The sequence below is a fragment of the Schistocerca nitens genome, chromosome 7, assembly GCF_023898315.1.
Source record: "Schistocerca nitens isolate TAMUIC-IGC-003100 chromosome 7, iqSchNite1.1, whole genome shotgun sequence".
Lineage (NCBI taxonomy): Eukaryota > Metazoa > Arthropoda > Insecta > Orthoptera > Acrididae > Schistocerca > Schistocerca nitens.
Window position 1 is genome coordinate 573,845,499 of NC_064620.1, and position 13,072 is coordinate 573,858,570.

A 13,072-nucleotide genomic window follows, 5' to 3' on the forward strand; every position below is an offset into this window, starting at 1 on the left:
CCCTTTACGTACTGAATTATCCACTCAGTATCCTCATATACTTTCTCTGTCTTTTCATCTACGACTTGCGACGTCGGCATGTATACTTTACAGGGCTATTACAAATGATTGAAGCGATTTCATAAATTCACTGACATATGGTCACGACACACTACAGATACGTAGAAAAAGTCATAAAGTTTTGTTCGGCTGAAGCCGCACTTCAGGTTTCTGCCGCCAGAGCGCTCGAGAGCGCAGTGAGACAAAATGGCGACAGGAGCCGAGAAAGCGTATGTCGTGCTTGAAATGCACTCACATCAGTCAGTCATAACAGTGCAACGACACTTCAGGACGAAGTTCAACAAAGATCCACCAACTGATAACTCCATTCGGCGATGGTATGCGCAGTTCAAAGCTTCTGGATGCCTCTGTAAGGGGAAATCAACGGGTCGGCCTGCAGTGAGTGAAGAAATGGTTGAATGCATGTGGGCAAGTTTCACACGTAGCCCGCGGAAGTCGACGAATAAAGCAAGCAGGGAGCTAAACGTACCACAGCCGACGGTTTGGAAAATCTTACGGAAAAGGCTAAAGCAGAAGCCTTACCGTTTACAATTGCTACAAGCCCTGACACCCGATGACAAAGTCAAACGCTTTGAATTTTCGGCGCGGTTGCAACAGCTCATGGAAGAGGATGCGTTCAGTGCGAAACTTGTTTTCAGTGATGAAGCAACATTTTTTCTTAATGGTGAAGTGAACAGACACAATGTGCGAATCTGGGCGGTAGAGAATCCTCACGCATTCGTGCAGCAAATTCGCAATTCACCAAAAGTTTTGTGCAATCTCACGGTTTAAAGTTTACGGCCCCTTTTTCTTCTGCGAAAAAAACGTTACAGGACACGTGTATCTGGACATGCTGGAAAATTGGCTCATGCCACAACTGGAGACCGACAGCGCCGACTTCATCTTTCAACAGGATGGTGCTCCACCGCACTTCCATCATGATGATCGGCATTTCTTAAACAGGAGATTGGAAAACCGATGGATCGGTCGTGGTGGAGATCATGATCAGCAATTCATGTCATGGCCTCCACGCTCTCCCGACTTAACCCCATGCGATTTCTTTCTGTGGGGTTATGTGAAAGATTCAGTGTTTAAATCTCCTCTACCAAGAAACGTGCCAGAACTGCGAGCTCGCATCAACGATGCTTTCGAACTCATTGATGGGGACATGCTGCGCTGAGTGTGGGAGGAACTCGATTATCAGCTTGATGTCTGCCAAATCACTAAAGGGGCACATATCGAGCATTTGTGAATGCCTAAAAAAACGTTTTGAGTTTTTGTATGTGTGTGCAAAGCAATGTGAATATATTTCAAATAATAAAGTTATTGTAGAGCTGTGAAATCGCTTCAATCATTTGTAATACCCCTGTAATTATTGTTGACGCTATTGGTTCGCTGTCAGTTCTGATGAGAACAGCTACGCCACTGAACTGTTGACAGTAACTCATCCTCTGCCCTACCTTTATATTCATAACGAATGCTACTCTCGTTATACTCTTTTCTGCTGCTATTAATATTACCTTATCTGACCAGAAATCGCCTTTCTCCTTTTCCTCTTCAATTCACTGACCTCCACTATTTCTAGTTTGAGCCTTTCCGTTCCCCTTTTCAAATTTTCTAGCTTCCCTACCACGTTTAAACTTCTGACATTCCACCCTCCTACTCCTAGAACGTTACCCTTTAGTTGGTTATTCCATCTTTGTCTCATGGTCATCCCCCCCCCCCCTCCTCCTCTTCGCACTCCCTTTCTGGAGATCCGAGTGGTGGAAAGGTCCAGAATATTTTGTCAATGTAAAGATCATGATGACACTTTTTTCAATTACAGGTCACATGTGCTGTGGATAGACATTGTATCTTTAATGCAGTAGTTTCCATTGCTTTCTACATCCTCATGCCGATGATCATTGCTGATTCTTCCGCCCTTAGATTCCAATCCCAAGGCGCATGGACTTTACTGAACCTGTATCCGCTACCCTGCCCTGTATGACAAGGCCTTTGACAGAATGAAAGTGACTTCTTATCACAGAAGTTTTCGGTCACGTTGTCGATGATTTTTATTCAAAATTTATGCTATGGCAGGATTCAAACCCGATCACTAATCAAACACGTTGACAATTTCAATATATTAGCTAAATATGATACCCGGTGAACCGTGGTACTACTCAATTCTTAAGAAAGTCAAAAATTATAATCTCACCACAGTTATTTAAAGGAAATAGGAAGCCCGGTATCACTAGTGATGGACAAGCTTGTGTTTGTTTTACAATTTTAATTTGACTCAAAACAGACTTTATTATAAACTTCAATTCGGACATTTGCCCTCTTACTGATGCAAAATACAAATCTTCACTTTAATTGAATTACACAAAATCATAGATAGTAGGCACGGTGAAATAATCAATCATAAAAAATCGTTCTTATTTAACCATATCTCAAAAGACTAGTAGCACTATACACTTCCAACCCAAAGTTACACAGCCACATAATACCACAACTTCATTAAAAAAGAAAAACCTTAAAGCTTAATAAAACTGAACTGCCCACATTAAGGTCCACAGTGAAACATTCTTATACTAAAAATGCATAGTGGGCCAACCAAGGTCGCAAAACTGGCACACAGGAAAAATAAGAATTTGCACATTCATTAAAGATACACAAATAATTATCATAAGTGTTAAATAAGAATGGGTACTAATAACTCAACCACTAAAGTGACTTACAGAAACGCTAATATTAACAAAGTGGCCTCACTTAACTAACGGATGTAATGACTCAGAATGATTCCCCTAATTTCACTTAACTTTAGAGAACAGCGTTAAGTCCCATAGCAGGATTTGGAAGCAATAACGCGATGGCCGGCAGGCTTGTGCACAGGCTCACAAGCAGGCAGTATATATTTATATATAGTCTGACCGGTCTCTCAATGCGCGGTGTTGACAAGAATCCATAACCGCACCGACGCCAGGAAACGAGCACATTTAACAAATGGCCTGCAGCACAAATAGATTGCAATGAAAACAAGGTCAAATCACAGCCACACTGGAATATACGATAAGCATGCCCCCAAATTCTTATGGAGCAATACACTAACATTACCCGTCTCCCAGCAAATTAGCAGGAAACTTAGAGATCACTTCCAGTTGCCTTAAGGCACTTTCAGCATTCAATAAACATACCAAATCCTGCTGTGACAAATGATTAAACCATTAACTCTACGGCTGTCGGGCGCATACACAACCGCAACCAGTCCCAAAGCGGTCAATATGTCCTAAAACAAGTTAAAATTTGCATGAAAACCACTTAAAACACACACTGCACAGATGATGAGAAACGAAATGAGGAACATCAGCCTTCTTAAAACAGCCACTGTGGAATCAAGTTCAGAACCATGTTCGGCAGCTACCCATGCCACAATAAGTTTCAACAATCTTCTTAGTTAAACACAGACTAACTAGGAGCTTGCAAATTACGAGCTGGGGAGCTATTCAGCGTGAGACGACGAACGCACCACAATTTTGCACGTGAAGGCACCCAATGATCGGCACCGTACATCCGACGCGACAAAAGACAAGGGCGGCGAGCACGGTGAGGCCCATGCACCACGGTTAGAGACGTCGGTTTGTTTTCAACACAAGTTGGCTCGTTAAACGCCGACCGGAGACTCTCGTCACACGTTCACCCGGAAAATCCGCCGGGGAGAGCAGTCAAAGATAGCGAGACAGCCGAATATCGATACCAGCGATGCAAGTAGAACACTCTACCGCCAGTCGCCACAGCTCACCCAGCAACATATTATGTATCATGCACCAGCGCAAAATCATAGGGACCACTACTTTTCATTGCAAACTTTCTCCAATTTCGCAGTGTCTTACTTCAATGAAAATATCACAATAACTATGATCGTTAACGATATAATGGGCACGTCATCATGAACCTGACATGTGAAGCTGTAAGTTAAACAAAAACATTTTTTATTTTACCGGATGGTTTCTGTAAGATCGTTTGAGGAAGATTGCACGGCATTCGCATCGATTCTGTCAGTACAGCGCGTCGCTAATTGGACGAAAGTCGAGAAATAACGTCGGCATCCCCTCCCGAACAAACGAACGATTTCGCAATGCAGTTTGTTTGAAAATTGGTCACTGCGCATCGGCATCGGCCACAGTATCCTGCATTTCATTCCCGCAATGAACATGATCGTTTATAAGCATCACCAGCGATATCAAACCATCATCTCTGATTAAATTTTAACTGCATTCTTTTCTTCGCATATGTGTAGATAGTTGTTGGTTGACTTGACTGTTAACCTGTTTCTTCTCTAATGAGTGATCATCAGAACTGAAAATCCAGAAAAGACAGAAATGCCACACTACTACACGCATCAAAAAAAGTTTTGCATCACCCCAGTTCCTAGAACTTCTGAAGATAGACGTTAACTGTGGATATTGTATCACAGACGCAGTCCCTTTGACTGTTCAGAGATGTCACTAAATCCGCCCAAAGATGTAAATAACCATGCATGAGCAGCGCCTATTAGACGGAGGGGGTCCGACAGCCGATCAGTTCCAGTCATTCTACCAGGAAGGAGGTACACGGCTCGTGTTGTCTATAGTTCAACCATGCCTGGACGGTCAATACCGCGATTCGATCGGGTCCACATTGTTACTTCGTGCCAGGAAGGGCTCTCAACAAGGGAAGTCTCGGAGTGAAACAAAGCGATGTTGTTTGGACATGAAGGAGATCCAGAGAGACAGGAACTGTCGATGACATGCCTCGCTCAGGCTGCCCAAGGGCTATTACTGCACTGGACGAACGTTACCTACGGATTATGTCTCGGTGGAACCCTGACAGCAACGCCACCATGTTGAATAACGCTTTTCGTGCAGCCACAGGACGTCGTGATACAACTCAAACTGTGCGCAATGGGCTGCATGATGCGCAACTGCACTCCCGACGTCCTTGGCGAGGCCCATCTTTGCAACCACGACACCATGCAGCACGGTACAGATGAGTCCAACAACAGGCCGAATGGACCGCTCAGGATCGGCATCACGTTCCCTTCACTGATGAGTGACGCATATGCGTTCAACCGAACAATCGTCGGAGACATTTTTGGAGGCAATATGTCAGGCTGAACGTCTCAGACGCACTGTGCAGCAAGGTGGAGGTTCCCTGCTGTTTTGGGGTGGCATTATGTGGGGCCGACTTACGCCGCTGGTGGCCATGGAAGGTGCCGTAATGGCTGTACGATACGTGAAGGCCATCCTCCAACCTATAGTGCAACCATATCGGCAGCATATTGGCGAGGCATTCATCTTCATGGACGACAATTCGCGCCCCCATCGTGCACATCTTATGAATGACTTCCTTCAGGATAACGACACCGCTCGATTAGAGTGGGAGACATGTTCTCCAGACGTGAACCCGATCGAACATGCCTGGGATGCAGGTAGATTGATAAGGCTGTTTATGGACGACGTGACCCACCAACCACTCTGAGGGATCTACGCCGAATCACCGTTGAGGAGTGGGACAATCTGGACCAACAGTGCCTTGATGAACTTGTTGACAGTATGCCATGATGAATACAGGCATGTATCAGAGCAAGAGGACGTGCTACTGGGTATTATAGGTACCGGTATTTACAGCAATGTGGACCATCACCTCTGACGGCCTCGCTGTATGGTGGTACAACATGCAATGTATGGTTTTCATGAGCAATTAAAAGGCGGAAATGAAGTTTATGTTGATATCTATTCCAATTTTCTGTGTAGGTTCCGGAACTCTCGAAACCAAGGTGTTGCAAAACTTTTTTTGATGTGTGTATTAAATCTGAAGTCGTAAAATATTAAGAAAATCAAGTCAAAAGCAACATATCCAGTTGTTATTTTATGTTTAACAGTAAAATTTGCATTTTTTTTATCTTTTCAGAATTTTTGTTTTTGATGATGTTTCATTAGAGTCGAAACCGGTTAACTGTCAAATAACCATATGCGATCAAAACATTTGTAACTTTTTTGTGGAAGATTAAAAGTGTGCCGGCAAAAAACTGGAACCTGGGAGCTTTCCCTTTGGGGGACAAATGCTCTGCCGACTGAGCTATCACGACCCACCCTCTGACTCCTACTTCTGGCAGTGCCGCATCTCTTAGCTCCAAAGCACCACACAAGTCGCCTGCATACCTTGAGGGAGTAGGACTCTTGGAAGAAAGGATACAGCCAGAGAGTAGGGGATTGTTTCAACACGAGTTTTCACTTTCTAGTGGAGTGGGGCGCTGATTGAAACACCGTAACTTATGAAAACTGTGTGCCAGACCGGGACTCGAACTCTGCGTGGGTCGTCAATCGCCCTCGAATGGCTCAGTCGGTAGAAAGGCAGAGAGAGGTTCTTGGTTCGACTGCGAGTCTGGCACACAGTTTCTGTTCTGCAGAGTCAAAACTCAATCTAAGGCACATTTCTGAATAAAAGAATATACACTCACGGAAAAAAATCATAACACCAAGAAGCAGTCGTGCGACATAAGTGAAAGTTGGTAGCCGTATTTCTACACTGAAGAACCAAAAAAACTGGTACACTTGCCTAATATCGAGTAGGGGCTCCGCGAGTCGCAGAAGTGCCACAACAAGACCTGGCATGGACTCGACTAATGTCTGGCGTATTGCTAGAGGGAACTGACACAATGAATCCTGCAGGGCTGTCCATAAACCCGTAAGACTAGGACGGGGTGGAGATCTCTTCTGAACACCACACTGAAAGGCATTCCAGATGTGCTCAAACATGTTCATGACTGGGGAGTTTGGTGGCCAGTGGGAGCGTTTAAACTCAGAAGAGTATTCCTGGAGCAACTCTTGTAGGTATCCAGGACGTATGGGATGTCGCATTGTCCTGCTTCAATTGTCCAAGTTCGTCGAAATGCACAATGGACGTGAAAGGACGCAGGTGATCAGACAGGATGTCTACGTGCGTAACAACTGTCAGAGTAGTATCTAGACGTATCAGGGGTCCCGTATCACTCCAACTGAACACACCCCACACAACTACAGAGCCTCCACCAGCTTGAACAGTCCCCTGCTGACATGCAGGGTCCATGGATTCATTATCTCCATACCTCCACACGTCCATCAGCTCTGTATAATTTTAAACGAGACTGGTCCGAGAAGGGAGCAAGTTTCCAGTCGTCAACAGTCAAATGTCGGTGTTGACGAGCCCAGGAAAGGAGTAAAGCTTTGTGTCATGAAGTCATCAAGGGTATACGAGTGGGCCTTCGGCTCTGAAAGCCCATATGGATGATGCATCGTTGACTGGCTTGAACATTCTCGCTTGTTCATGGGCCAGCGTTTAAATATGCAGCAATGTACGGAAGGGTTGCACTTCTGTCACCTTGAACGATTCTCTTCAGTCGTCGTTGGTCCCGTTCTTGCAGGATCTTTCTTCGACCGCAGCGATGTTGATGTTTTACCGGATTCCTGATATCCACGGTACCATCCTGAGAAGGTCGTACAGGAAAATCCCCACTTGATCGCTTCCTCGGAGATGCTATGTCCCATCGCTCATGCGCCCTCTGTAACCCCATGTTCAAACTCATTTGAATCTGGATAACCTGCCATTGTAGCAGCAGTAACCCATCTAGCAACTATATAGGTGTTGCCTACCGCAGCGACGTATTCTGCCTGTTTACATATGTCTATATTTGAATACGCATGTCTGTCCATATTTCACGTCAGTCGCATAGAAATCGCGCTAGAAGTGCCAGTGAGGTTGCAAAACAGATTTGCTTTAAATACCACGCTATAAAGGTCGTGAGCGTTAGTTACTTTTGAGATTGGACGTGGAGAGTTGATTTTAGTCAATAATGCCTTTAAGGCGACAATATCAACGCCGCACTTAGTTTGATCAAGGTCGTGTACTAGAGCTACGAGTAGCTGGATGTTCCTTCCGCTATATTGAAGAAAGACTTGAGAGGAATAGAGCCACTGTACATACATGACTGCTGGCAGCGGTGGACACGAGAACATACGGTCGCAACAAAACCCGGCTCCGGACGGCCACGTGGCACAATGGAGAGGGAAGACTATCGTGTTGGGTGTGTGTCTGTGGCACATCACACTGCATCTGCAGCAGTTGACACCACAGTGTCAAAACGAACTGTTACAAATCATTTTTAAATCAACACACCGCCATTTGACTGTATTGTTGTTTCTTTAATTGTGACCCAGGTTTCGGCCTTTAATGCCATTTTGCTGATTATGTTATTAACAAATTCAGTGATCTTTTTACAAGATGATGATTTTGCATCTGGCATATCCATGGGAGCGAATATTTTTCTTAATTTATGGTCAGTTTTGAGTCTGATGTCCTGCAATATATGTTAATGACAAAAACATAATCACTTGAAAATGGCATAACAGGCCGAAACATGGGTCGAAATTGCATAAACAACAATACAGTTTAATGACGATAAGTTCATTTAAAAATTATTGTATGACTGTTGCTGTGCAACATCAAAAACTATTTGTTACAAATCAGTTACTTCAATGGCAGCTCCAAACCAGACGCTCTGTACCGTGCATTCCAGTGACCCCAAACCACTGCCATTTGCAACTTCAGTGGTATTAAGCGAGAGCACATTGGAGGGCAGGGCGGAGGTCTGTTGTTTTCTCTGATAAAAGCTGGTTCTCCCTCGGTGCCAGTGAAGGCCGTGTTTGTTAGAAAAGAGGCCAGATGAGATACTGCAGCCAACCTGTCTTTGTGCAAGATACACTGGATCCACACCGCGATTTATGGTTTGGACTGTGATTTTGTATGCCAGTAGGAGCACTCTCGTCTTTATCCTACGCACCCTGACTGCAAATTTGTACGTCATTCAGTGATTCGACCTGCTGTGCTGCCATTCATGAAGGGAATTTCAGGAAGTGTTTTCCAATAGGATAACACTCGCCCACGTACCGCTGTTGTAACCCAACATACTCTACAGAGTGTCGATCTGTTCCCTTAGCGGCCGGCCGGTGTGGCCGTGCGGTTAAAGGCGCTTCAGTCTGGAACCGCGTGACCGCTACGGTCGCAGGTTCGAATCCTGCCTCGGGCATGGATGTGTGTGATGTCCTTAGCTTAGTTAGGTTTAATTAGTTCTAAGTTCTAGGCGACTGATGACCTCAGAAGTTAAGTCGCATAGTGCTCAGAGCCATTTGAACCATTTGTTCCCTTAGCCTGCTGGAACATCAGATCTGACTCCAATCGAGCACATAGGATACCATGGGACGACAACACCAGCGTGATTCACATATCAGCATTAACAGTCCCTGTATTAGCAGACGAAGTGCAACAGGCATGGAACTCCGTCCCAAAAACTGACGTCCAGCGTCTGTACGACACAATGCATGACCGTCTGCATGTTCCCGTTCAACATTCAGCTTATTAATGTACCACGAATTTACATTTTCAATGGTTTATTACATGCTATGAACTTCCAATGTTAATCACTTAAATATGTTCCCTATAAGGAGACATCCCCAAATTGCATTACTCTACATTAATTTTTTAGTGTTGCAATTTCTTTCGGTCAATGTATTTCTTGTAGATCGCATCCTTCCGTTTGATAGTATCCAATTTAGTTGTGTTTTTTAAGTTATCTAAAATCGCGTACTTTGAGAAACAGAATTGCTTTATCTGTTTTATGTGATTAAAAGTTTTATTAAACATCTAAAACTTTTGCATGAAGAGTCGTTGGTTTGTTAGTCAGAGGGAGGGGACCAAACGGAGAAGTCACGCTCCCACATGGAGAATGATTTTAGTCTCTGAGACCCTGCCTGCTCGTGGGAACTTGAAATTTAAGAAAAGACAAAAGTTTATATTAATTGTCGCGGTTCTGAGTGTTCTCTCGTATTATGATTCTGCATAATTTATTAGCTACACTAATAGCATTTACTTACGATTCAAGACAATTAGTCTCAACCGTTACTAGACCGTTCCTTTCATTTCTGTTGCACTGCAGGTGATGACCGCGGAAGCCACCACCGTGCTGCCTGCCTGGCTGGACAAGCAGTTCGCGGAGACCTCGCTGAAGGAGAGCGACGCGTCCAGAGACTTGAAGGTCGCCTCGGTGGCTGTGCAGAGGGCGACGGCTGCGGGCGACAACTACCTCAGCGACGTCTACCGCATGACCGTCGAGCTGGAGCGCAACGCCAGTCCCCATGGCAGCTCCCTGTCGCTGATCATCAAGTGCCTCCCGACGCGAGAGGCGATGCGGAAGATGGCGCAGGATATGCAAGCCTTCGAGAAAGAGATTCGCATGTTCTGCGAGACCATTCCCGCGATGTCACAAATCCTGGAGAAGGCGGCACCCGGTAAATACACGCAGCTGTCTGCCAAGTGTTTCGCCTCTGGGAGGCAGCCGGTCAGCTACCTGGTTCTCGAGGACTTGAAGGCCAGAGGGTTCGCGCTGGCGAAGAGGTGCAGCGGACTCGATTTGGCGCACTCCAAACTCGTGGTCAGGAAACTGGCAGAGTTCCACGCGGCCTCCGTCAAGCTGTTCGAGCAGGACCCATCGGCTCTGCACAACTACCTGGTCTTCAATGCGTTCCACGGACCTACGGCGCAGCATGTGGAGACCTTCTTGAAACAGGGCTGCAAATTACTTGCGGATCAGTTGGACACGTTACACGGATCTTACTCAGAGTATGCGCCGAGAATACGAACTCTCGCAGAAAGCATATTTCCACGGATAGCTGCCTTGACGGAACGGAAGGGAAAGTTTCGTGTGCTAATCCACGCAGATACCTGGGTCAACAACATCATGTTCAAATACGCTGCAGGAGTCGTCCAAGACGTGGTCCTACTCGATTTCCAGTTGTCTGCGTACAGTTCACCTTCGATTGACTTGCAATATTTTACTCACACAAGCCTTACGGAAGAAGTGTACGCTAATCATTTAACAGACCTTCTGAAGGAGTACCACAGCCATTTAATCGAGGTGATGAACGATATTGGTATCAGTACGGACAAACAGATATCCTTTGAGGAGCTACTGGAGGATTTCGACGCGCAAGCACTGTACGCCGTTTTTTCGGCAGTGGCAGTGCTGCCAATCGTGCGCACTCAAGACGAAACTAGATTCGATGTGGAAGCGTCTCTGAACGGAAGTGACAGTGCTGCCAACAGAAACACCTTCGCGAGCGCTCAGTATATGCAGGCTATGAAACAAATGCTGCCAGAATTTGAAAAGAGAGGCCTGCTGTAGTCGCCCTGTTGCGTGTCAGAAGCAACTCACTCACGATGGACGAATTTTCTCCATCTTGATTTACTCTCCCAATTTCTCCACTGTGTCCACTACACTCATTTCCTTATGAAAGAGGAGAAACGTAAGTTAGCCAATGTAATACGAAAGACGCTCTAGAATGTTCTTGATTGTAGCACTCTACACCCAAGGCGTATTATGAGTGCTTTACAGCTTGAACAGCTTCAGACAGCTCGTTGAAATCTACATGTGTACCTGTTACGTCACGACTGCAGTCAGGCCCCACTCCACGATGGGTTCCACTGTTTGCGTCAGCACGGTGCCATTACATGACAGACTTTCACACTCTGAACTCCTGTCGATTTCGGATGCACTGTGTAGTTGTTTCAGACTACTTGTGTGCTTACTTGATAGACTCGATGTGGATAGTGTTGCGGAAGTATGTACTTTCTAGTGTTCGACTACTGGACCATCCATGTTTTTGTCTGAGTTTTCTGTGCCAGTAACTGATCAACGTGAAAATAAATCTGTCTGGTGGAGACGCAATAAATTTAGATTTGAAATGCTTATACCAGATATATTTCTCTGAATTAGAAACCATGTCTCCTTAACCTCTTAGTTGTAAGCTAGTGTAATAACCAGTAAAGCATGAGCGACCAGATAAATAATTGTTTAATCATCTTCTTTAAAGAAGGAATGCTCTGTAACTTTGTTCTTGTGTTTCGCCAGTCCTCTACTTGACTTTCCAGCTACCCATTCAATTCTTTAAAAAATGAAGAACATCTACATCTACATTTATACTCCGCAAGCCACCCAACGGTGTGTGGCGGAGGGCACTTTACGTGCCACTGTCATTACCTCCCTTTCCTGTTCCAGTCGCGTATGGTTCGCGGGAAGAACGACTGTCTGAAAGCCTCCGTGCGCGCTCGAATCTCTCTAATTTTACATTCGTGATCTCCTCGGGAGGTATAAGTAGGGGGAAGCAATATATTCGATACCTCATCCAGAAACGCACCCTCGAAACCTGGCGAGCAAGCTACACCGCGATGCAGAGCGCCTCTCTTGCAGAATCTGCCACTTGAGTTTATTAAACATCTCCGTAACGCTATCACGGATACCAAATAACCCTGTGATGAAACGCGCCACTCTTCTTTGGATCTTCTCTATCTCCTCCGTCAACCCGATCTGGTACGGATCCCACACTGATGAGCAATACTCAAGTATAGGTCGAACGAGTGTTTTTTAAGCCACCTCCTTTGTTGATGGACTACATTTTCTAAGCACTATCCCAATGAATCTCAACCTGGTACCCGCCTTACCAACAATTAATTTTATATGATCATTCCACTTCAAATCGTTCCGCACACATACTCCCAGATATTTTACACAAGTAAGTGCTACCAGTGTTTGTTCCGCTATCATATAATCATACAATAAAGGATCCTTCTTTCTATGTATTCGCAATACATTACATTTGTCTATGTTAAGGGACAGTTGCCACTCCCTGCACCAAGTGCCTATCCGCTGCAGATCTTCCTGCATTTCGCTACAATTTTCTAATGCTGCAACTTCTCTGTATACTACAGCATCATCCGCAAAAAGCCGCATGGAACTTCCGACACTACTAGGTCATTTATATATATACATACTTACTATCTAATTAAATAATATGGAAATGGAATGCTGCTGATGGCAACTGCAAACTGTCCCGTAGTTTGTAAGGAAACAAGATACACGAGTGGAGTGTAATACGAATATCTAACTACTGCCGTCTGGCTTGCAGTGAAAGATGAATGTACA

The 13,072-nt window shown here is 45.0% G+C and overlaps 1 protein-coding gene across 1 annotated transcript in view; it reads left to right on the forward strand.

Moving 5' to 3' along the window:
- The window catches only part of LOC126194946 (uncharacterized), a 59,595-nt gene extending 47,773 nt beyond the window's left edge, over positions 1-11,822 (forward strand). The window contains exon 2 of the mRNA XM_049933334.1: positions 10,031-11,822. Coding sequence (XP_049789291.1) covers positions 10,034-11,275 — 1,242 coding nt within the window. The 5' untranslated portion in view covers positions 10,031-10,033 and the 3' untranslated portion in view covers positions 11,276-11,822. The remainder of the gene's footprint in view (positions 1-10,030) is intronic.
- The last annotated feature ends 1,250 nt before the right edge of the window (positions 11,823-13,072 follow it).